Raw genomic sequence first — 25,604 nt, forward strand, 5'->3', positions numbered from 1 at the left:
TGATCATAAATTGTGATTCCCTTTATCATTTCATGAAGCACTTATCTGCTCTGGTCTTTGTTTGCTTATTCAGACGTCTCTGCTGCTCCTCATCACCTTGGCCAATGAAGGAACAAAGACTCTCCCTGCAGAGCAGAAACCCGTCGCTCTTTTGTGCATCGGCTGCTCTCTCATCGCCTCCAGTGTTCTGCTGCTCCTCAAAAGCCTCTGGAAGACGTGTCACAAATCCGCAAAGATGCCAGCCAAAAGAACTGTGACTTTGGTGAGAACCCAGACAAGAAGTTGTAACTTTGTGCCTCCTTCTCAACAACCGAGAAATATGAAATATGAAATATGTCAATAACAATTTTTTTTCCTCTTCTTTCATCACTGGAGTAACACAAACCAAAAACATAATCTGATGTTGTAATGTAAATGTAACTCTGCTCCTTTTCCAGGTTCTGTTCTTTGAGTTTGTGGTGTCTGCGGGTGCAGCAATCCTCACCATCGTAGCGATGCCGCACTTGGACATCGTGACCAATGTGACGATCCTGAACAGCGTAGCCATCCTCTCTACCTTCCTACAGGTGATCTCTCAGTGCAGTGCCAAGGAGAGGAACCGCTTCCTGCTTCCGTCCATCACTGCCTTCCTCCTCCTTCTGATCGGTCATGGCGTGTTCCTTGCCTTATACATTATGAAAGATCCTACTGATATCAAGATGATCATTTGGGTGGGTCTGGCTGTTGGTGGGTCCTTCTTGGTGTCCTTCAACTGGTGGGAGAACTACTTCAGATTGATCGGCGAGAACAGCAGCTCCATCTTCCTCAAAAACCTTTCAATAGACATGAGGAGAGGCCAGAACATCCTGCACATCCTCTCCAGCCTGCTCAGGATCGTGGTGACTGGTAGTGTGCTGGGAGCCTACGTCCCTCTGTCAGAAATGGACTGGGAGGTGGTGAAATCCATCCCTAGTCGTGAGACAAGGATTATAGCCATCACTGTTGGGGTGCAGCTAATCTCCTCAGTTCTCTGCCACTGGTTCGCTGTTGCGGCCTGCAAGATGCATGCCATGCGACGCTGCTTCATCATGCCTCTGTACCTGGCTTCTCTGGCTGTCATGGCTCTGCTGGTCGTCCCTGTCATTGTTTACTATGAGGACTACAAAAACAGTGTGAACGGGACTGAAGGCATCAACTTCACAAGCTACTGCAGTGTGGTTGTGGATGGAAGAAACCATAGTGTGAATGGCAGCGTGTTCCCACAACTGGTCATGGATGTTACACACACACTGTGCTTCCTGGACATGTCCAACATAGCAGACATTGGAATGCTGACAGGTAATGAAACGTAGCCAGGTATAAGCTAATTTTACATGTAGACATGAAAACAAAGCAAACTACTTAAGAGTACCACATGCTGACCTGTCTGTCACAGTGCCGTTGCTTTGAAGAAGAAAAATCCATCTTTACAAACTTTCCACTGTGATGTTTGTATTGTTTTGTTTTTTAATCAATTGCATACACATTTCATTGGTCTTCTGTTTCTGTGTTCCCTCAGGTTCTGCTGTGGCATGGTGGCTTGGGCTTGTGTTGGCCACTCTCCACCTCTGGTACCTCAATGTATATCGGATTCAGAGAACGCAAGACTTGTTCGTCAGGAGGCTGTACGAAGGAGCCTTTATTGAACAGTCACTGCTACTCAACACCCGCTTTGACATCCAGACCAGGAACAAAACGAAGAAGTAAGTGTATTTAATGCTGGTGTGGGATTCTGTTCAATCAGTTTGTCAAGGTCTGCTTGGACTTGAAACTTCGCCTTGAGATTGACTGTGGATATCTATCAAAAATCAGAATTTACAAATCTTTTTCCATGTAAAGTTCCAGAGCATTTGATGCATCGATGGTCTATCTCTGTGCAACCATGTGGCATGAGACCTATGATGAGATGATAAACATCATTGTGTCAATATTTAGGTGAGTTTTTTGCTCTCATTTTTGCACTCTGACTCTACAGCAAAAGAAATGCAACCCCAAACATACTTACAACATTAACAGGACCAGTTCTGATGTACTGTACACACAGAAAATGTTGTGGCTGTCAGACAAGATAACTGCTGGAATCAACCCACATGTGGAAGTATATGGTCTCCCAGAGAATGAGTGTGAATTAAGCTTGTTGCTTTGCAACATACAAATTGCATTGCTTCTTATTTTGGATGAGTTGTCATGTCCTTATCACTGTTTAGACCAAATCCACACCCTTAAAACCCAGTTTGTTACTGTCAGATTTTAATTTTTCAGAACTTTGTATCCTCAGACCAGGCAGAAGTGTATTCTTCTTAACCATAGTAATTATCCCTCTTTGTGTTTTCACATCCTTTGCAGACTGGACAGGTATAGACCAAAGGAAGAATCAAAGATCCAAGATTTCTCCTTTGAAGCTCATATCTACTTTGATGACGCGTTTGAAGATGCATGCGGTAGTCAGGAGCGTCTCCTCAACAGTTACGCAAAGAACCTTGTGGAGATCATCACAGAAGTTTATGGGTAAGAACTTCAGCTCACAGATGGTTTAGAGTCATGAAAAATGAATTGCTATCAAAATGATTTATTGTTCTCTGTCATCAGCATCTTCACAAACATAGATGATAAGTTCTTCACAAAGAAGCAGCAAATCCCAGATCAGACAGTCATTAGGACACCATACGGAGGTCGCCTTGTTGTCACCATGCCTCATGGGAACTCCATCGAAGTTCACTTCAAGGACAGGGAGCTCATCCGCCACAAAAAAAGATGGTCTCAAGTAGGAAGATGTCAAACTATGAACGAGTCCATTTATAATCCTTCCATAGTTCAAATGAACATTATTTTGTTTCATAATCAGCAGTATTTGGACACATGCATTGTGAGAGATATACATTTTGGTGATTCTCATTTTGCAGATCATGTACCTTTACTATCTTCTGGGCTGGAAACTCATGACCAAATATTATGTGCGCTGGCAGGAGAGAGAGAATGAGAAGTATCTGAGAGCAGAGGTCCAGGTGAGATTAATAATGTGATGATCTTGAATAGGCATCCACCTAATTTCCCAAAAATGAACCAATTGTTTGTCTTCCATCAGAAAGAGAAGCACAACACCTACCTCTTGGCTTTAGATGGTGACACAGACTTCCAGCCAGCTGCTCTGATGCTGCTCATTGATCGTCTGAAAATGTACCCACGTGTTGGGGCAGCATGTGGAAGGATTCACCCCACTGGATCAGGTTGGCACCAAGTACAAAACGGAAAAAACAAACATTTGGCAAAATTGAGCTGGGATACAATACATCTTTGTTTCCTCCATAGGTCCTGCAGTGTGGTTCCAGAAGTTTGAGTATGCTGTCAGTCATTGGCTGCAGAAGACAGCAGAGCACGTGTTTGGCTCCGTGCTTTGCAGCCCTGGCTGCTTCAGTCTGTTCAGAGCAGAGGCGCTGATGGACGATAACGTGATGAAGAGATACTCCACCAAATCCATGGAGGCAAACCACTATGTCCAATACGATCAAGGTAGCAGTTGGTAGATCTTCCTGTACCTCACTCAGATTCTCAAGTCTGGGACCAATTCAGCATTTACCTCAAGAATGTATTTTCTGCTGTGTTCAGGTGAGGACCGCTGGCTCTGCACTCTACTACTGAAGCAGGGATGGAGAGTGGAATACAATGCTGCATCTGATGCATACACCAACGCGCCTGAAGACTTCAAAGAACTCTACAACCAGGTGAGAACAGCCTGTAGCCGATAAGAGGTCATTTAAAAACCCATTAAGATTTGGCATCTAAATAACTTCCAATCACATTAATGAGTGCTGCTCTCATGCTCTTATAAGTTGTCATGTAGCCATTTAGGCGTGCTAACGGCTATCTGCCATTTACAGCGTCGCCGATGGGGACCATCCACAATGGCCAATGTTGTGGATATATTGGGCTCCACCAAAATGATTTCCAAGAGGAACCCATCCATGTCCAAAGCCTTCATGTTCTACCAGCTCTTTGCCTTGATGTCAGCCATTCTAGCACCGGCTACCATCTGCCTCTTGGTTGCAGGTTGGTGTCAGTGTTGAGCGTGAGGCATTCATCTATAAAAGTGTTCCCTGCGCCTGTAGTTGTTTTAAATGTTTACTGAAAGTATATAATGCACATCAAATGAATGTTAAAGGCAAGAACAACATCTGAAGTTCAGCTCTGTGTGTTTTCTTCTACTGTTGTGTCCTCCAGGTAGTTTGGCCTTTGTCTTTAACATCCATGCTGCCGGAGCTCTGGTTATATCTGTGATACCCCCGTCCATCTACCTTATCCTTTGCTTTAAACTCAAGGCGGACACTCAGATCACTATTGCAGGAGTCATGAGTGTAATATATGCATTCCTAATGCTGGTGGTGATAATGTCTATTATTGGTAAGTTCTGTTCCAAAAGGTCCAACTTTATTACATTGTGCTTGAAACTGCTTTGATCCCAAAATCTTGCTCTCTTTCAGGTTCAATGGTGAAAGACAGAACCATCCTGACACCGACCAGCATGTTTGTCATCGTCATGGCCTCAATTTATATCATCACTGCTATAATGCATCCTCAGGAATTCCCCCTCGTGTTCTATGGCCTTCTCTACATCATCTGCATCCCCAGCGCCTATCTCCTCCTCACCATTTACTCAATGGTCAACCTGAACAACGTGTCCTGGGGCACCCGGGAGACCAAACCTGCTGGTGGGCCCCGTGCAGCGCCAGTGACCACCCCACAGACAACAGTGCAGAAAGGTAGGTGGCAAACTCTTGGTATATCTTACAGTGAAACACTAGCTCTGTCCGTGTAGGGCCAAAGTTAATGTTTACTCAACTTTTGCAGCCAGAAACATCGTCCAGCGGTACTTTGCGTGCTGTAAATGTAAAAGATCCACTCCTCCGAGTCCCAGTGTTGGCCAGGAGAACATAATCCAGGAACCTGAACAGCCTGAACCTCAAAATACAATTGTAGAAGATGACAGGATCACAGCAGAAGAGCAGAGGTAAGCTCTAAAGGCTGAACACTTAAAATTCATCAGTAATACAAACTTTGTAATAACACTAGTAATTTTTGTTTGTGCTTCAGCCAAGTGCCCCCTGTTTTTGAGGCCCAATGTAAGTTCCAAAAATTTGGTAAAAATAAGCATAATTTTCTCAATATTGGTAAAATTCCAACACAATTTAACGGTAACACTTGCTCTCTTCTCCAGGCTGGGTCACACAGCTAAAAGAGTTGTCCAGTGACATGCAACTGCAAGAGGATTCCCTTGACCAGGTGCTTGCATCTCATTTTATCAGTTGTATTGACTGTTGACTGCTACTGAATCCTATTTGAATTATCACTGTTCTACACATGGCAGTGATATGCTGCAATACTGTTTGCCAAGTGCTACAAAAAGCAGACGAAGAAAATTCAAGAACAGGACCAGGAGCTGAAGGTGCCTTTAAGAATGAGGAGTACAGGGGTGTCCTGCCCCATTGAGAGTAATTAAATAAGAAGGTTTTCTGTGTTTCTCTGCAGGAGGAACAGGAGTTCTGGAAAGAGCTTCAAGAGAAGTACCTGAAACCTCTTCCCGACGACAAAGAGAAAAAGAAAAAGATGGCCAATGACTTGCGGGAGCTGAGAAACAAGGTAGGCATGAGGAACTTGAATTGTGCTTTACGTCTAACAGAAACCTGCTGTGCAGTTGATTTTAAAGTAATCATATCGTCCTCATTAAACAGGTCAACTTTGCCTTCTTCATCTTGAATGCTCTGTGGTTAGTGGCGACCTTCACCCTTCAGATCTTTGATGCCGCATTTGCCATCAAGCTACCAAAGGTCGATCACAACCTTGAATACACCGGAGAAGACGTACAGATCGATCCCATTGCCTTCATGTTCATCCTGGGGTTTGCGACATCAGTGGTGATCCAGTTCTTTGCCATGTTCTATCATAGGTAACCACTTATACCTTGGATGTTTTTCTCCAGAGTGTTGTGAAGCTGATGATGTTCACTCACTGATCAAAATCTTTTTTGTTCTAGAATCTACACCCTCATCCATTATGTTGCCTTTATGGACACTGTGCCTCAGGAGCAAAAATCTGATAAACAAGACTTGTATCTGCTGGGCGAAAAGGTATTTACAACTCTTTCAATTGTTACCAGTGATGAAAAAATGTACAACCACCTACATTTACCTGTTCACTGCTCTGCAACACAACACTAACATTAACCAAAATATAGATGGGGTTGTGCATCACAACAGATGCTACATGAGCAATTCTGGACTGTTTTGGAGCAATTAATTAGTGTGGTGTTTTCAGATTAAATTAAAGATTAGCACATATGGGGGGTGGGTTGTTTGTTCTTGTTATTTTTTTAATATGGTTTGGCTGGCAGCTGTTGTTCGCGTTTCACCACAAAATATTTTATTAGTACAATGTTATAGGCTAGTTTCACCCCTGATTCTTACTACAAATACTAATCTTAGTCCATTACACCTTAGAGAGTTACAGAGCCTCTGTCTGTGCGTACAACATGTTTGATCAGTCCGGACAGGTGCAGCTTTAACACAGTCATTTTAAGGTATTGTAGCTCAAAACTTGACACAACACGACTTCAACAAAGCTCTGATAAAGGCAGGTTGTGAAATATCGCCGACGCCAGTACATAGTTTTATAATTATGTAATTCTAGCTTGTACTTCTCCTTGAAAGTCAAATTTTAACTATAACCTATAGGGCAGTGAAACGTGAGTTTGTAGGTGTTGGCCTCCACACATTTAGCAGAAGAATGTATCTTAATGAGCCCAATTTACCTCACTATAGTATTATCAGTGTTTTGCAAGTAAATCATGACAGAAAAGAACATTCAATTGCTCTGCCATCACTTTTCTTCAATTACTGAAAGTACCCCACCCTCCTCATGTGGATTAGACACTTGCCTTAAGTGTTCCAGGTGCAATGGCTTTAATTTGCACTGATGTTAATGTTTCTCCTCAGACCGACTCCAACACCGAATCCAACCCTGACTCCAACCCTGACTCCAATGTCGACATCGACTATGATTCCAACTCCGACCTACACTCTGATTTCAACACCAGCTCCCTGTCCTTGTCTCAATTGGACTCTGAGCTTGAAGACAATGTAGATGAGTTCAACTTAAATTTTTACAGCACGAGCACAGATGTAGGGACGATGGTGTGAACACACACTCTCACAAGTGAAAGCACCAGATAATATCATGTGACTAAATGTTACATGGTGAATGTTATTTATGAAGCATCTGTTGTGTCATGTTACACTGTCAAATTTGCTGCTTCCATATTTAATGCACTGTAAAGTGAGGAGGAATAACTGACGTTTAAAACAGTAGCTGTGAAAAGGGGTGGCTTTGTCTGTGTCTCTGTCCAGAGATGAGTTAATGAACTTCTCTACATGGTGAAAATCTTGTAGAAGTCTTAAATCAGGGATTTATTTAAAGAAGCAGATCAAAGAAGAACTGATGACCTCACTGATTGAAACTATCTGATATTGGTTCAGAGCATGTCAGGTGCTGTCCTGACTCTCAACTGGTTATAATCATGATGGAAATGTAATTATCTGTAATTTGTTAAATGTCTTGGATTTGCATGTGAGCTTCAAAGCATATGTGTCGGCTGCCTTACCTGCCAACAGCTTCTGTGCTGTGTATTTTTACTTGCAACAATGAACTGTCTGTATTTTCCTGTTTTGTGCGTTTTAGTTAGTTTAGATAAGTATGATTTTTTTTTGTGCTTGGTTGTTTTTATTCCAAATGTACAAATATGTATGTTTCATATTTAACAAAATAGAAGGAAGGGAAGATAACTGTCATTTTAATGTTGTTCATGGGAATTTACTTATTTCCCCTTTTATGAACCCTATTTAAGGAAATGTGACTTTATTAAACTCATACATTCAAAGCATATCATGCATGTCATACTCTTGAGTTTATTATTGAGATATTTTGCAGTGTGGAGCAGCAGCTACATCACAGTAAATGTAAATTTACAGTGTGTGTGAGTTATCCCTCTGGCGACTGTCAGTGATTTATCAGATCATCTTTGAGCTGACACCCTCTCATTCCAACTTCCTGTTAATGGCTAATTAGGTGTATAGTCAAACAACATTCACATACCATACATATATAATTACACTGTTTACTGTATATACAGTCATTATACTGGTGCCCAATTGTGCATATCTAGATGTGCACCTGGACAGTTAAGAACTCTGATCATGGATAGCAAAAGAAGAGGTAGGGGGTTCAGGTGCTCTGACATCACAGTGAAATGCTGCACATTTTATCTATCTTGTAAATTATGTTAATGCATACACCTGTTATTCTGTTTTTTTAAAGAAGCGAATGTTCAGTGCAGTGGTTAGCACTGTAACCTCACAGCAAGAAAGTTCTGGGTTTGATCCTGGAAACTTTCTTTGTGGAGTCATGCATGGATAATCTAATCCAAAAATGAAAATATGTGAATTGGTGACGGGAAGTCCTGACTGGTTTTAAGGATCCATTTCTGAATTTCTCAATAGGCTGTGTGATACTTTCACAGTATTATATACTATAATATAGAATCTAGAGCTGCCTTATACAGTAGTTACACTACCTTTATACTGGAGCTTTAATAGAAACATCTACCTTTACACTGTATGGAGCTTTCACACCTTCACAATCTAATCATTAACAATTAATAAAATTACATATTATGCTTTCTCAAGTTTGAAGGTTAGATTATCAGGCTGGCTTGTTTATATTTGAGCTACATTAGTCAAATAGAAACAATGAATTGCAACGTTGCTCACAGTTTGTTTGATGTGTAAATAAACCACTTTTAGCTATGCAATAACCTAATACTGGCAATCTGTCAATGTTGTGTTTGTGGTTTGTTGAGCAACTTTACATTGGCCAAATGTTTCAATGCATTGTCATGACAGTGTTGAGCAACATTAAATCACTTTTTGTGCTGCATCTCCACAGCAGATAGGCATCGACATCCATAAAGTGACAATTAACAATTATTAAAGTAACTACAGTGGAAATGATTGGGTAATTGAAGCATACCTTCAAAAGAGTATGGCCCAGCCTGTAATTCTCACAAAATGGCAAAAAAGCAATCATCTTTAGTTTAATTGACTTGATTTACTCAGGTAATTGTAAAGGTCTCACTGCCACATTTTTCACATGCTCCACTTGTTATACAGGTAGAGGACCCTCTTCACCTGAAGATGAGTCACTGTCACCTCTGACATACAGTGTGATATTTATGTACACTTGTACAAGCAGAAACCGGCAGAACAACACAAAATGTATCTGACGTCATATACATCTGCATTTTATGTTGCATTGTGCACATATGAATACTCCCTAACGCCATCAGACAGGAGAAAATAATCAACCCTGTGCCCTGCAAGTGAAACTTTTTCTAGTTTCACAATCTTGTGGTGTGTAACTGTATCAACACTGGTAACTTTGTTGCTTTTCTGACAAATAACTCATTCATATTTTTTTCACATTAGCCTATTGGTGTGTGTCGGAGCACTAGGAGATTTTGTGGGTTGAAATGTGGCCAAGGGAAACATTCTTTGGTCATTTGTGAATATGTGATAAATAAAAATGAAATTTTTACAATAAATTGTGTTTGTTATAATTATCCTATGAAGCTAGACATTTCCTCTAAAGCTCCATTCATTTCAGTTCTTCTTTATTATAAAGCAGCTCTATACATACTGTCAAAGTACCAAAGCCTCAGTCCACAGAGAAATGCATACAGCCTGTAATCAGAAACTGAGCCTTTAAACCAGCCCAACCCAGCCATCAGGACTTCCTTTGATTTTGTGATTTTGTGATGTCACAACAGCCCTGCCCACCTGGATGCACCATTCAATACTTTTCTCTGAGTGTTTTACATGAAATCTGCTCTATGTTTATGAGCTCACTTGGAACAGTCAGCCAATCAGGAGAGAGGCTCAGAGCCTCCTCTCTTCCGATTGGCTGACACTGATGGGCGGTTACTAGAGCTCCAGAGAGATTCTTGACAAAAAGCCTTCAAGTTTATAGCTTAATTTAACCTATACGTCAAGTCAAATTACAAACTTGTAGATGCTGGTGCCTTTTACATTAAATAAAATGTCCTGATTATGAGTCACAGTCAGTCAAGATCATCATGTTGTTCTGACCCATGAATGGATGTGGCCATGACTGAATTATCACTTCCTATTTACGTAAGTCCTCAGCAATCACTGGTGTCCCACTCCAATCTTTAAACTCAGCTTTCAATTTGATCTCAGCCACAAACCTGTGGTTTTGCTACCTTTGTCTCACTTCACATCTGAAAGGATGAAGCTGGTGCTCCACTGTTTATATTGGCACTAAGAGTTCAGATCATGAAACTGTTTTTAAATGCATCGGGCGGCCCTTTACTGCATGTCACTCCCCCTGTCTCTGCCTCCCCATTTCCTGTCTCTCTCAACTATACTATCAAATGAAGGCAAAAAAATATTTAAAAAATGTTGTGACAGAGTACATACAATAACCTGGGGATTTTTCAGCTTCTGTGTGTGGCCTGTGCAACCAGCAGAGCCGATCTGTCAGGTGTGACCGGTTGTGTCAGTGCATCGTTTAACTAATTATTAGGTCTAATGGGCCGGTGCTACCCTCTAGTGGCCTGTAGATGTTTTTGAATGTAAAAGCTTGTATGCAAATATTTCTCAACACATTTTCCCATCTGTTTAAATACTATAATTTATAAAGCATTCTCCCTACATTAATACTAAGTAGTAAGTCAATTACTACTACTACTAATAATAATCTAAACACATTCACTAACCATTAGCACATGGCTTAATCATTATATGTGTAAGTGCAGCATAAATGTTCATTGAAATAGTTTGTTAATCATTTACTCACACTAATAAGTGAGCTTATTACCAAAAATGACATGATATAATACTTGATTTATAAATGCTGAATCCACCATTTAAGTATGAAAATACAATTGTTATACATGAGTTTATTAATCCAGTTAAAATTGTATAACTTTGATTTGACATTATTTCGTCGTTAGTTACCATTTACTTTGCAGATTACAGGTTTACTGACCCTGAGGGGGTTGTTTGACAGATGGAAACAGACTATTCAAATTAGATTTATGGCCAAGAGACAGAGCAGCAATGTTACATAACTAACAAGGTTCACAAGCCATAACTCATGTAGATAGTAGCCTAATTATAACACAGTTTGCATAGTCTAACTCACATGTGGATGTTTATGTCCAAAAGATCAATGAGATGATCACTGGTAAATACAACGATCATAATTATTTTTCTGCATTTTCATGAACATATTTACATTTTTTGTGTGTATATGCATTTTACCATGAATCATGGGTTGAGCTTAACTTTACTGTCATGACGATGGCATGTGGATGAAACATATAGTGCTGAGCAGCAGTCAAAATCACACAGTAGTCAGAAACATGGATGAAGACAGGACGCTGCTCAAGTGAGTTGATACTTATTCTTTTTTTCTAGTACTGCTACTAATTTGAATCATATAAGTTAAGTTGAGTTATTACAAATACTAGTAATTTATTATAAATCTACAATTTAATAGTCTTTTATAAGTTTAAGTTGTTTTAAGTAAAACATAATGTGTTGCGGTAATTAACACGTCATATTTGTGGCTGAGGAAGAGTGTGCTGGAAGTTTTATGACTCCTATATTACTAGTTGTCATCTTATGTAATCTAATTATAATTAAGTTATCATTGACACATGCAGATAGATAGATAGATAGATAGATAGATAGATAGATAGATAGATAGATAGATAGATAGATAGACAATAGATAGATAGATAGATAGATAGATAGATAGATAGATAGATAGATAGATAGATAGATAGATAGATATCATTCACTCACTCAACTTGCACCATCAGAAAATGTTATGTATGCTCAAGGAAGACAGATTGGACCAACACTCTAATAATTAAATCCTTCAGTGTATCTTGAATTCCTTTTTATAGTTACAGTTTTATAGTTATGTCTGACTAATTGGGAAGTATGATTTTGTTTGAGCTTACCTGAGATCTTACCTGAGTAAAAAGATGCTTGTCCTTCTTTAGTTCAAGACATGATGAAGAAACCGCAGACTTGCGCTCTGCTCTCCAGTCTGATGGTTCGGGTTTAGGCTCGCCATCTTCAAAATCCACACTGCAGTAGATTGATTTTCTCTTAAAATGTATATTTTCTATGGTCTTAAATCAATTAGCTACCCATTTATTCTACAGTATAAAATTCCTCTTTTTTAACCAGTGGACACATATTCAATGGCAACAAAATCCCATATAGCTGTACAAATAAATCCATCGTGTAAATGAATAATAGCAAGCATGAACGAATCACTACACATTACACATAAAATATTAAATGAATAACATCCATACATGTTTTTACATAGATAGATAGATAGATAGATAGATAGATAGATAGATAGATAGATAGATAGATAGATAGATAGATAGATAGATAGATAGATAGATAGATAGATAGATACTAGACATGAGTTTACTGTTGGTAAACAACATAGTTATTAAACTCAAGAACAGCTGTCTTTCACCTTTATAGCTTCCACTACAGGTCTGCTGTACCAGCTGTGCTAGCTAGCTTAATTGCTGCATTACCCACGAAAGAACAATTAAAACTCAACTTAGATACACATCCATTATACCTGCCTCTGATTTCCTTACTTTACATTTTGTAATAGTACAACATAGGACATACATGATTAGGTTTCATATCCACAAAATAATGTAAACAACAGGATATGAACAACTCAGCTAGCATGTTAAACTGGAGGGTAGCCTATATTGCGCTCACCTGAGTTTTTTCGCTCTCAAAACAAGGGGCAAAAAGACGATGTTTGTCGATCAACTCTGCTCACAAAAGTGGGAATTCACTCCAAAAATAAGAACTCAAAGTATAATATCTATTCACTCAGTCATTATCTTAAACGACCTCTCGGTTGCGGCGGGTCTGCTCTGGTTTTTTACGGCTAGCGGGAAAAGAAGAAAAGAAAAAAAAAAAGGAAAAGAGTGGCACCGTCACTGTGTGTGGGATGAATGGACGGCGCACTCTGCTGGTAAAAATGTGGAACTACATCAAAATAACATGATGGGCTCACAAATGGGTTTTTTTTTTCATTGTCTGAGGCTGTGTTTGTATCACACGGAGCTTTCTGAACATTATGTGATATTGTCCTCCAGGTCCATGATGAGTTTATCAAAAAGAGGATAAAGTAGCCTAATTATTTCCTTTAAAAACACATTCTTAGACGTAACTTGACCTTGGGATGAAGCAGCAGGTACAGGTTTTAATCTCCAGTGTCTTTTACTGTGAACGTGAAAAAACACTTTCATATGAGTCAATATACTGGGATGATGTCTTTTAATCATAATATATAGCCTATATATGAACATAATATAAAAACAACAAAACTGCATGTTAAAGGAAACACTTATAGATTTCTTTCTTTGTCCATTATCTTGTGCCAGTCGTGTTTCATATCCCAGTTCAGTTCATAACTTAGAAATGTGAAGTTTAAAAGATGTTATCATGATGGTTTCACAACCTTTTTACTCTAGTTCACGTCCTCTTTTAACTTTTTCAGCTTTTCACAGGAGGAAGTGAGTATAGACACCAACACCATGAAGATAAATCTGTGGCCAGAATATTTTTGATTTCAATTTGATTAAACTGAAGAAAATACCACAATGTCTCAGTGTCTTTTTTTGTTTGTTTGTTTTTTACAAACACCTTGGTTTAACACCACCACCATCTTCCTCTAGTTTAAACCATAAAGTGGTTTAAACCATATGTTTTAATGCTGTAGTTCAATTTATCTACGTTTTATAAATGATCTGATAAACCACAAACGTTTCATAAAATAGCCTACTAAATACTAAACACAATCATTGAACACATTATACTGTATACTGTACAGTAGATTATTTTACTAATCCAGACCTACTTGCATTATTCAAGTGGGCAGATACTTTCCTTTTTTTTTTACACTAATCCAAACCTAAACATCCATGACTGTGTTTATAAACAACAACATGTTTATTATCAATGTGGAAATAATGTAAAATGTGGCTTTAAAGTAACATTGCGGAGTTTTTCGTCCTTAAAATAATGTTTCCAGACTCATTGCAATGGTAGAAAAATGGTTAATAGGATGAATGGTGCTGCCGCTGCAGCCTGAGCCGGCTCGCGTCGGCTGAAACTGCACTATGTAACTTCCCTGCACGGGTACGAAACACCAAATCTTCTTACACAGTGTAATTAAAGACACCACAACAGATAACAATGGTTTATTATCTCGTCTTAACACTGAAAATCTTTTGGACAACTATAATTTCTATGTCACAGCTTGTCTATAATCTTACAGCGGTATTTACAAGGTTATGTCACAACACTCTGAAGCTTATTATCGGTCATTACTGAGAATTATAAATCAAAATGTAACACTATGTGAGCTGAAATCAACGCTGCTAAACACAGCAGAGCAGAGCTAGACACCATAAAACCTGCAGAACATGGAGTCCAGGATAAACTGTACTGTACAGACGTTATGATGTAGCTAATCTGCAGAGCGAGTACAGCTGTGTTTTATGAGCGGGTTGCTAAGGATCAGACTTCGTCCTTATGCTTGTTAAGCCATAAAGGCTCTGCCCACATCTTCACAGTCACACTCGGAGTTGATGAACATGTCTGAGCCGCTCTTATATACAGCTGGACACAGTTCAGTTTCAGTGTAAATGATCTTCTCTGTACCAGTCACGTCTAAATCTCATCACTGTGTTTCCTGGTCATGGTCTCACTTCCTTCAGTCGACCTTCCTTCGTTCCCGTCTCCTCAGACTCCACGACACACTTCCACTTTTCATCCGACACTTTAATCACATGCATTGAAACACAACTCGGAAAAACCTGAACTCATTGACGAGCATATAACGCAACATCAATCTTTTCATTATATTAATGTAGACATTTATAATAAAGGATTGTTGCAATGAGACTTTACTGAAGAACTGATTTTTTAAGAACCACATCAACTATCTATTTGTTCATTACTGTATGTACAGAAGTTTGTGGGTTTGTGGATTGGTTGTTTTTACTTCCTCAAACAAAAGTCCTTGAATTATCTGCACATAGAGAACGATCTTATTGATGGTTTTAAGGGAAAATGCATGCATTCTGCTGTCTATACTAATTCTGTTTTGTTTATGTTTTTATGTCCAAGTTTATATACATATTTTTTCATTTCTATCCAGGAGAGAAGCCACATATATTGTACCTGGTACAGGACAATAAAGCTGATTCTTATTCTGATACTTCAAATTACCCAACTATCACTTTAAATCCCTCATGCACTTACTCTTTCTTTTTTTTAATAGGAAACTAAAGACTGGTTGATCAGCTACAATATGCTATAGATGATAAGATAATAACCCAGGCGTGATGCATTCTGGGAGTTGAGAACACACATCTATTTTCTTGCCATATCTTGGGCACTTAAACATAAATTCACTGATACAGTTTCACCCTGAAACAAGTTCAATCCTCTGAGAGGTTTTAAAGCAGAAGTAAGCGATCCGGTCGTTTTGGCTAACTTCCTGTCAGCCGATGGAGTTAGCAGTCCCCGCCCTCGTCCCTACGTCACCACATTCACGCGCATCCCTTGGCTGCACACACAGAGAGGACTGCCCCTTTATGCCGTTCTCTCTCCTCATTGGATAAAGGTTGTAGGATACAAGGAAAGTTTTCTCCTCGGCTTACAGCAGAGCAGAGTGACTGACAGACCCGTGTTTCAGACCAAACACTCTATATAAGTGATTGCTGTCGGAAGATATAACTATTTAAGACTTATATTAACACAAATATTACGCTTACTTCTGCTTTAACTTCCACTTCACTGAGCTGGGTTTGAAAAAAAAGAGAAAAGAACGTGTTTGATCCTCGAAGTTCAGACTTTGGCTACATCCACCGACGTCTGGCTCCTCCCCGCCGCCACCGAAGTGCGCCGTGATCCGCTGCTGTTGTCCAGAGAGCGTTCGTTGGACTGAGACGTCTGTCCGTCCACGTCGTCGGCCAGAGCCCGTTTGTAGACGCCGGCCAGACTCTGCCTGAAGCGTCCCCTCACGTCCAGCCCCATGCAGAAGTACAGCAGCGGGTTCACGCAGCTGTTGAAGTAGGCGACGCCCTTCGCCACGGGGTGCCAGATCTTCACCACCTTGTTCTTGCTGTCCACCATCTTGACCAGCAGGAGGCAGTGGTACGGCGCCCAGCACACGAAGAAGGCGACGACTAATGATGCTAAAATACGTAGCGGGCGGGATTTCCCGGACAGACGGGTGCGTCGGATGCCGATGCCGGCCAGGATGTAGCAGATGAGGATGACCATGAAGGGCAGCATGAAGCCGCACGTGAAGCGGATGGAGTAGAGCGCCAGTTTGGTGGTGTTGTCCCCCGCCGTCGCCTCCTTCACCTCCAGAGAGCACTTACTCAGGTTGTTCTTCCCCAGGTAGACTTGGCGGTAGACGAAGTACGGCACGCTGAGGATCGTCGCCGTGGTCCAGATGCAGACGGCCACCACCCGGGCGGCCAGCAGGGTGCGCCGCCGTTTGGTGAAAACGGGTTGCCAGACGCAGAGCGCTCGGTCCAGACTGATGACGGCGAGAAGGAAGACGGAGCAGAACATGTTGCCGTATTTGAAGAAGCCGTTGAACTTGCAGAGGAAGACGCCGAAGGGCCAGTAGTCGAAGAAGAGCTTCTTGGTGAGGGAGAAGACCCGAGTGAAGCAGAAGATCAGGTCGGCTATCGCAAGGTTCACCAGCCACACGTTGGTGACCTTCGGCTGAGGAGAGAAACATCAAAGGAAAGCTAATTTTATTGATCCTATTGGAAACATATTGAAAGTTTTATACTGTATACTAAAGTGACAGGCATGCCATTCAGAGAACTCCAAAAAAAAGGCCAGAAACGACTGTCCTGTCTGAGGAAACTCTCCAAGTTCCAGATTGGTAAGTCCCTGATGATTTTACTTTATAGCTCATAAATCAAATCTGTGCTACCTTTTCCCTCCTCTGCTGGTTTGGCAACCTTAACATCAGGTCAAAAAAATGCACTAAGCAGAGTAATAAAGACAAGTAATAAGATTTTGGGAGTTCAACAGTGCACACTTTTAGATCTTTTCAATAGGCAGATAATCAGGAAGGCTAATAGAGAGCCTAAGCGGAAGCGGAAGTGAAGCTCGCCATGGGACCTCAATTCGGAAAAAGTCTCTATGTACTGTAAGTGAATGGGAGTCAAAATTTTATTTTGTGATCCGATTGAATTGTGTCATGAGAAAAATATATGACCTTAACCTGTTTAAAACATCACGTTTCATGCCAAAATATCAGCAGTTTGTCGTAAAACAGCAACGGAAGGATGTATATTGCGTGAAGACGCTCTGTGGACTACAGATCTGGTGTCCCACAAAAAATACTTTACCAACTGACACGGGAAAGGGCGGCATGTGGTGTGTGACGTCACCTACGCCACCTGTCGTCTTTCTGGTTACGGATTTTTCTGAATTTTATTTTACAATAGTTTTACAACAAACTGCTGATTTCTTGGCATGAAATGCGGTGTTTTAAACAGGTAGGCACAAGTCAATCGGATCACAAAATAAAAGTTTGACTCCCGTTCACTTACATGGAGATTTTTTCCAAATTGAGGTCCCATGGTGACCGTTACTTCCTGCTTCCGCTTAGGCTCTCTATGCCATCCTTTCTGACAGCTCCCATCCTTTACACTCTGAGGTCCAGTTTTTACCTTCTGGCTCCCGGCTCAGACTTCCTCGTATAAAATGTAACAGGTACAAGCACTCCTTTCTTCCTACAGCGGTATCCCTTTTGAATTCAGGAGAGGATAGGAGGAGTCACACCTGATGGATTTATATTCTGTGGTTTCTCACATGCAGGCTGTTTTTGTTTCATTTTGTTTTCATGTGATGCTGATGATGTTGGAAATGATTGCACTTTCCCTACCTTGTACGGGCTACTTGAGTCGCTGCTACTGACTTTTAATCGTATGTCTTTTGTACTTGCTGCAACACTTATTGCCCAATGGGGGCACAGATAAAGCTGAACTGAACTAAACAACAGCAAGAGGCCCAGCACATCCTGAATCACTTCCTGTGTCTCATTCAGGCACTAACACACTTTTTAAATGCACTAGCACAGGCGCTATGTCGGCTGCTAATATTACACATGTGAAAACCACAACCAAGTGGCGCGAGAACGAGCGAGGGTAAAGCAACCAACAGGAAACAGTGGCGCTCACATGTTGTGGCGCTGACATGTTGTGACAATCTCTATGACACCTGTCTCTGAATTTCATATTTGTATATTATCCATAAATTATGTATAAGATTATACCCAAGGCCATAAAACATATTACACGCATCAGCTTTAGTCTTTTAGCACATGTAGCCTTACACACTCCACATGTAATATCCACCTTGAGCTTGAATCCTGCCACCCAGATCACCACAGAGTTCCCTGTGATGCCGAGCACAACCGTCAGCGTGTAGAGGACGATGGACACGTTGTCCATGATGGCCTCCACGTCCACCTTCGTCGGCTCGTCTTTGCTGGAAGACTTCAAGGCGATGGAGGAGTTGAGCGACATGGTGTGGCTGCAAACACAGAGAAGAGTGACAGGAAACATGAAGTGACCCGTCATATGAACTCTGAGCAACATGAATAAACTACACAAGGTGCGTACAACCTTTACACAATGGCAGCACAGAAAATGTACAACAAGTTCTCCAAAAGTCTAGGTACCGTACTTCATCAGGTTTAGGCACTAAAAGCACTTGGTTAAGGTTAGGAACTAAAAGTATTTGCTCGGGTTTAGTCACTTAAAGTAAATCTTTAGGGTTACACATTTTTTGTTTGTTTTGTTTATTTGTTCGCACCAAAAAAAAAAAAAAAAAAGACAGATTAAAAGCAGAAAGACAAGAGCTACAACAGGTGCAAGCCGAGCCATTTAAAAGGTCTGTTAAAGGGACAATGAGGAGTTCTCATACTACATTTACAATGAGCCTCTGCGCGCACGGTGAAATTCATCAAGAATGAAATTCAGAGGTTTGAAGACGATCACATACCGTCGTAGTTCCGACCATAAACGGCGATTAGACTGCGTTATTCTCATGACTCGCCAGGCTGCGTCCGCAAAACCGAAAGTAAGGAAACGCTGGTCGGCTCGCCCAGCGTTTCCACCACTAATTAAAATAACAAAATAACGATAGAGACAAAACGATATATTTATCGAAAATGGAGCCATTAACAAGTGTGGGTAGCGTAGATTCATCCACATTAACGTGAGACTTTTTTATAACCAAATAGAAACTCCTCGTTGTCCCTTTAAGGAGAGCTTGGTTGATTTGAAGATGGCAAACTTAATCAGTCATGCAACCTAACATGTTACCAGACCAACGAACTGACAGCTTGAATAGTGTAACCATGGGTCATATTAAAAAGCTGCTTAGGACACTCTTAAAATAAATACAACGATAAATCAGTTGTGTGACTGAGAGTTTGTGTCTGTTTCAGAAGCTGGTTTAAGAGGCCATGAATGCAATGTGGCTTCTAACTTCCTCTTTTACTGAAAAAAAAAACAATAACGCTGCCCTTGAGTTACAATGAAGGAAAATAAGAAAAGAGAGTCACAAGAACCAAGTCAGACTTTCTGATCACAAGCTGCAGTCTTAGTATGATGCTCTGGAAATAGACAAGAGTAGTAGACTGTGTGAGTGAATCAACGCAGGTTTGTGATGCTGACGAGTCAGATGTGTCCAGCTGAGTCACTGTGCTTCAGTGTCTGAGAATGTGCCAAGGTGTGTGTGTCTGTGTGTGTGTGTATGTTAATACGACTATATGTGTGTGAGAGAGATGAGGGTCGTACTGGCTTGTCTTCTCTATTGTGATACAGCAAACAAGTATTTGTGTATTTAATTGTGTAAATATGTTATTACAGGTTACTATTGAAGTAAAAAGTATGGGTCACGTTTGAGCCCAATAATGGATCGTTCAAGGGTGAAGATTAAAAATTCCTCTGTGTAATATGATACAGTGGAAATTTACTGTACATCAGCTTCCAATAGTCGCCGTGGTGACACTTTTGACTCAGCATTGATCCGCTCTGACAACTTAATAAGAAACACATAGAATAATTACAACACGTGTGTCATTGTGTTTGTTTTTACACTGTGAACATGGAGCTGATTTGGACACACAGGCTTTCTATAATCACAACTGTACAGATGTGTAGTAGTCGTTGAGATTGAATGTGTTGAGTTTTCATGTTATTACAAAAAACGACTGAGTCCTCCTGGGTCGTCATGTCAACATGTTGACATGGTCCCATTGCATGACTGAGTCTCTAAGTATTTAAGACCCGCAGGACTGAAATGCACAAAGAACAATTTGCTTTTACAGTAATTCAGTCGCCTTCGCAAACTTGAACAAAAACACAGCTGATGTTTTCATCTTTTTTGACGGGTTTGTAGAGCAGCTGGCATCGTGCACCAGTTATCTTTAAACAATTTGGTTAGAGATGTGATTGTATCTTTTTGTGCACACACTGCACATGCGGGTTACAGAGATACAATCAGTAACATCTGTAGTTCAGTTTAAGAATCAAAAGCACTTTGGCTAAAGTTAATAAACGATTATGGTAAAAAAACATGTTCACATATTTGGACTGGAGATGACTCCACGACAAAGAGACCGTGTATGCACCTGTACAGGAGGAAAGTGTTTGATTTCAGCACCTGAATTTTCACATAAATGAAGAAAAAAATGTGACTCCAGAGGCAAAAATTTGATATAATAGTTGGATTTGTTTGCAGTGAAGAGCAGCTGCTGATGCAGAGGAGCAAAGTGTGACCTAAAAGAGAAAATGATGAACCACCCACATTCTAATAAAGTTAAGTGAAGTTCACTGCAGACCCACAACCCCAACCTAAACCCCCAACCTAAACCAATAAAGACAGCAAAAATAATCACTACAGAAATAAAGATCAGAGCACAGCAGATGTGATATATCTCTTGAAATAAAAATGACCTTACCCTTGGAAACAAACACAGCTGATCTTCAAAGGACACCAAAAGGGTCCAGCTGAAGAGCTCTGAAACAGAGTTTCTGCAGTTTAGAGGAAGACCAGTGCAGTCCCTTCAAAAGGGAAATGAATAAGGCAACAAAACCACAGCACGGCCCCCTTCAAATAAAACCTCCCTGTGCCATGTGGCTGCTGATGGTGTTATAGAGCACAGAGACGACCTCAGTCATCTGACGGGAGAAAAAACTGAAGGGTCCAACTGGAGAGCAATAGATAAACATCGACATTTTGGTTCTGCAGAGGTTTGTTTAAAGCAGCGATGGTTGTTAATTCAGTTATCAGTGGATCAGCGGTGCTGGGATGAAAGTCTTGGTTTGGTTTCCTTTGAATATTATGAGATTATTCCACTGATGCAGATGCTTTGAAGCACAAGAAAATACAACAAAAACCCAAACTCCCAGCAATTAAATAATGTAATGAATGTAAACATGTTTCATAATGAAAAAAAAAGGAAGGAAGTGTTTGTCAGACCTCAAATCCACCCAGTCTTTGGTTACACGAAATGAGAAGAGAAACTTTTATTTTTTCAATGTCATGTTTCAATTTTTACATGTTACAATTTACAAAATGTCCCCAAAAGTGCAACCTATTGGCAGACGCTACAATTTCCAATTGTCTCCCAAACACCTCACATGCAGAGGACTGATCGACACTATAGTTCACAAATGTCCCCTCAACGTCTATCATGCAGAATATCAACAGACTAGTGTCAGCTCGGTGAGTTTCCGTGGTTACCTACAGTCACGCTGCCACTGAACATAAAAAAATGGCGATGCAACATGGCAGCCGAGGTTCGATGGCAGGTTCGACTTCAGTGAAATACATATTTATGAAAGCAATATTTGATTTTTGCAAATAAAAAGCCAAATATGTTACATACTGGGGCTTTAAGGGGTTTTTATAGTTCTTATTGTAAATTGTGTCAATATACAGGCCCATCTGGGGCCCCTTTAATCTTTTGGTCTTTTCCAGAAATGTCAAGAATTTGGAGGAAATATGAACAAAAAGATGCACAAAACTGAAGCATGTAACCACATAAAAGACAGTCTTTGGTTTCACTTCTTTTAACATTGGCACACAATGCTGCCCAACTTGCTGGTTCATGGAGATAAAAGTAAAAGTAAAACATGTCTGACAGTGACCACATATTCTTCTACCCTTGTGACAATTATTGTTTCAATCATGTGAAAAAACAGCTGCTGTGTGCGTTACATCACACCTTCAGATAGTAAAAATGGAATATACCCACAACTGACGTGTGATGTGGTTCGTGGGAACTTCTCAAGATGAAGTTCATGAGAAGCTGACGTTTCTTTTACCTTTAATCAGTTTGAATGCTGAAGCTTTCTTACGCTTTTTTGTTGTTGTTGCCAAACGTTTCAACATCCACAACAATGTTTTTCCCCTTTAATTTGGTTCAGTTTGTTCAGATAATGAAGATTTCAGGGGTTTGAGGTCTTCAGGTGTTAACGTTAGCAGTTCCAACTTTTAATTTAAACTACAGCTAAGCTAACTGTACATCCATGACAAGTTCTGAAGACTTTAACTTGGGTGTTGCATGAATCTCTTGTTGATGACAGATAAGACTACACAGATATACACATTGTAAAACATATATGATAAAAAAAAAAAAAAATTTAAACGTTATCAATGGCTCCATGGCTCTGTTAAAAACAAATGCACATGGCCGAGAGGAGGGTTAGCAAAACAGAGGAAAAGAGAACGGACTTGCATAGTTCCCCTTAAAACACAGTTGATCAGTTGTGGTTTCGTGGAAGGTTGCAGTACATTGACCACTCAGGGCCACCGTAGGAATCCTTAATGCACAACTTCAAGCGTCTTTTGATGCATTTTAACACCGTCACCGATGGTGCACGTGAATCAGCAAGCAACACACTGCATTTGCACACAAGTGAATTGCATTCCAGACTCAATTTAACTATCAATATTTTGTGCCAAATTATTCCAACCAATTATATAAAAATTAGGCTCTGTGTTAGAGCTGGACTCCCAGTTGAGTCATGAGTTCGAAAAATTGGGATTTGAGTCTGACTTCCTTCAACTCCGGCTCCAAGATCAGCGACTAAATAAACTCCTTAGGATGAAATGACCCGTGTGTGAATTATCAATAGGTTTCTCAGACTCTGGACTGTTTCTCTCAGCACATTCCCCAGTTTTACATCTGTGAGACGAACGGCCGTAAAATCAGATGGTCATTATCCGTGAAGCACGACGGCACATTTCGAACCAACCGAAAGTTTCAATAAAGTGGATCGACAAACAGAAGAGTCCGTTGTTGTTGATGGGAAATGAAAAGAGTGAGACGCTGTGAAGCGAAGAGGAAACACAACAAAATACCGAAGAAGAGAAACATTTATGAGGCAGAGGCTGCAACACTTGACCACAAACAAAGTTTCAACTTTCAGTATTGCTCTAAATCCACCACAAACCTCCACCCGCGGTTCAGTCCAACCCCTCTTGACTCAAGTGCTCCACAATGGGAACCGGTAAATGTATAAATATATAAATAGCCTTCATGAAAGTCAAACAATCACATTATCTTAAACAGACATTAGGACAATGAGTGTTAAAGTTGAAGAAAGAGCTACTTCATGTTTCCCCAGTGAACACACTGTTATAAAGGTCACAAGACTAAGATTTGGCTAGATAACTTTGAAATATCTCTAAAGGTTGTTTAGGTTAATGTCTAAATGCTGCTGAGACGGTTTCATGTCACAAACACTAGATGACCTCTGACCTAAAACCACCATTTGAACAGAGAGGGTCGTAAAGTCATGACTTCTTACAGCCCAAGTGACGTTATCTGTTTCCTGTGGAGCTCAGTGAGTCAATCAGTGGTTTTTAAACGTATTTAAACTGAATTTAAGAGGGAACTTTGTCAATGTTGTAAAGTAAAAATTGAGTAAATATACACAACAAATCTGTTCACTATTTATTTTTAAAGAACATTTCGTTTTTTCAGCACCGACAGAGACCAAAAAAACAACCCAAAAAAACCCAACAAAGACGATCACATTCAGCAGAAACAGCAGCAAGTGGTCTGAAGTGAAAGAGAGAAAATGACAACTAATACCTAATTAATCATGTGTATACATAGTTATTATAAAGAGTTGACAAATGTGCATTATGTTTGGTGTAAATTAGAAAAACTCCATATTGGATGAGTTTTCCCTCTGGAATAATGGAGATTATCTGAAGTTCATGCAGTTCATTCACATGGTCGTGTTTACTTTATGGTCAGTTCACAAAAACTTTGCTAAAGCTTTAACCAAAGTGCTTCTGCTGCCAGTGAAGAATCCACAGTTTCTTTTTCAAACTTCTTGTATCTAATTGAAAAAAAAACAACGAAAAAACAATCACTCATATTGATCAGATCTTTAGTTTCTTACCTGTAGACGATCGGTCAGACTGATCACTGCTCTGAGGTCAGAAGCTGCTGCTGTTCAGTGGTCAGAGGCTCAAGTGAAGACGCATCTTCATTAGCCGTGTGTGTGTGTGTTTATGCAGTTCCCCTGTGTCGCTGTTACTTCTGGTGGTTTTATTGCTGAAAGCCAAGCACACACACACACACATACATGCATACCATGCACACAACGCACACACACACAAACACACAAACACACATAGACCCTTCCTCTTTCACCCTCTCTTTTTATGTCATGTGTGTCTGGCTTGATCTTCCTCTTTTTCTCACACAGTCACACTCACTTTGTCTCTCTCTCCTTGTCACACACACACACACACACACACACACACACATGGATAAACATGCAAAGGGAATGACCGATTTGTGTTCATCAAACTCTAGAGTTATTACTTTCCTCCTCGTCCTCCTCGGCCAGTCAGATTGGTCCAGTCAGGGTTGACGACCTCTTGTTGTCACAGCAGAGAAACTTCACATTAAACTTCTTTATTCCTCTCAGGCCGGATGGATCTACTTCTTCTGACCTCTTGAAGTGGTCTCGTCCTTTTTTGGAGTTTTGATTTCCACCAAATCAAACAAGTGGTTTTTCAAAGTAAAAGTAAAAGACTTTTAAAACCTATTTTCAGCGTCGTGTCACGTCCTCTTCATAATATCAGAACAAGCTTCCAGTAATAGAAACACAAACAAATGACAGAGACCACGAAAGAGCAAAAGAGTGAGTGAGTTGTTGGTGCAGATGGATCTCACATCTCAGACTCTTTCACATGAAGGACCTTTAGTAACGTCACATGACTCAGACCACAGACCTCATCCTGCCATGCTCTGCCCCCGATCTGACAATAGTTTAGTAGAGACAAGTGTTTAAAACCCACAACTGAAATATTCACACATTTGTCTCA

The 25,604-nt window shown here is 40.3% G+C and overlaps 2 protein-coding genes across 2 annotated transcripts; one reads left to right on the forward strand and one right to left on the reverse strand.

Moving 5' to 3' along the window:
- Positions 1-437: 437 nt before the first annotated feature.
- On the forward strand, positions 438-7,382 carry LOC146978093 (chitin synthase chs-2-like). Its single transcript, XM_085790813.1, has 19 exons — positions 438-1,317; positions 1,538-1,721; positions 1,858-1,953; positions 2,365-2,526; positions 2,608-2,782; positions 2,922-3,023; positions 3,104-3,245; positions 3,328-3,528; positions 3,625-3,740; positions 3,897-4,065; positions 4,237-4,416; positions 4,497-4,775; positions 4,864-5,023; positions 5,107-5,135; positions 5,231-5,295; positions 5,542-5,652; positions 5,745-5,959; positions 6,047-6,140; positions 7,005-7,382. The coding sequence occupies exons 1-19, from the start codon at positions 495-497 to the stop codon at positions 7,206-7,208; spliced, it is 3,507 nt and encodes a 1,168-aa protein (XP_085646939.1). The 5' UTR covers positions 438-494; the 3' UTR covers positions 7,209-7,382.
- An 8,521-nt stretch (positions 7,383-15,903) lies between these two features.
- LOC146978094 (formyl peptide receptor 2-like) lies at positions 15,904-24,785 on the reverse strand. Its single transcript, XM_085790814.1, has 3 exons — positions 24,671-24,785; positions 18,596-18,773; positions 15,904-16,946 (listed from the first exon to the last, which is right to left on the reverse strand). The coding sequence occupies exons 2-3, from the start codon at positions 18,764-18,766 to the stop codon at positions 16,056-16,058; spliced, it is 1,062 nt and encodes a 353-aa protein (XP_085646940.1). The 5' UTR covers positions 18,767-18,773; positions 24,671-24,785; the 3' UTR covers positions 15,904-16,055.
- Between the last annotated feature and the right edge of the window lie 819 nt (positions 24,786-25,604).

Source organism: Trachurus japonicus, chromosome 11 (assembly GCF_045865225.1).
Source record: "Trachurus japonicus isolate A0001 chromosome 11, Traja_1.0".
Taxonomy (NCBI): domain Eukaryota; kingdom Metazoa; phylum Chordata; class Actinopteri; order Carangiformes; family Carangidae; genus Trachurus; species Trachurus japonicus.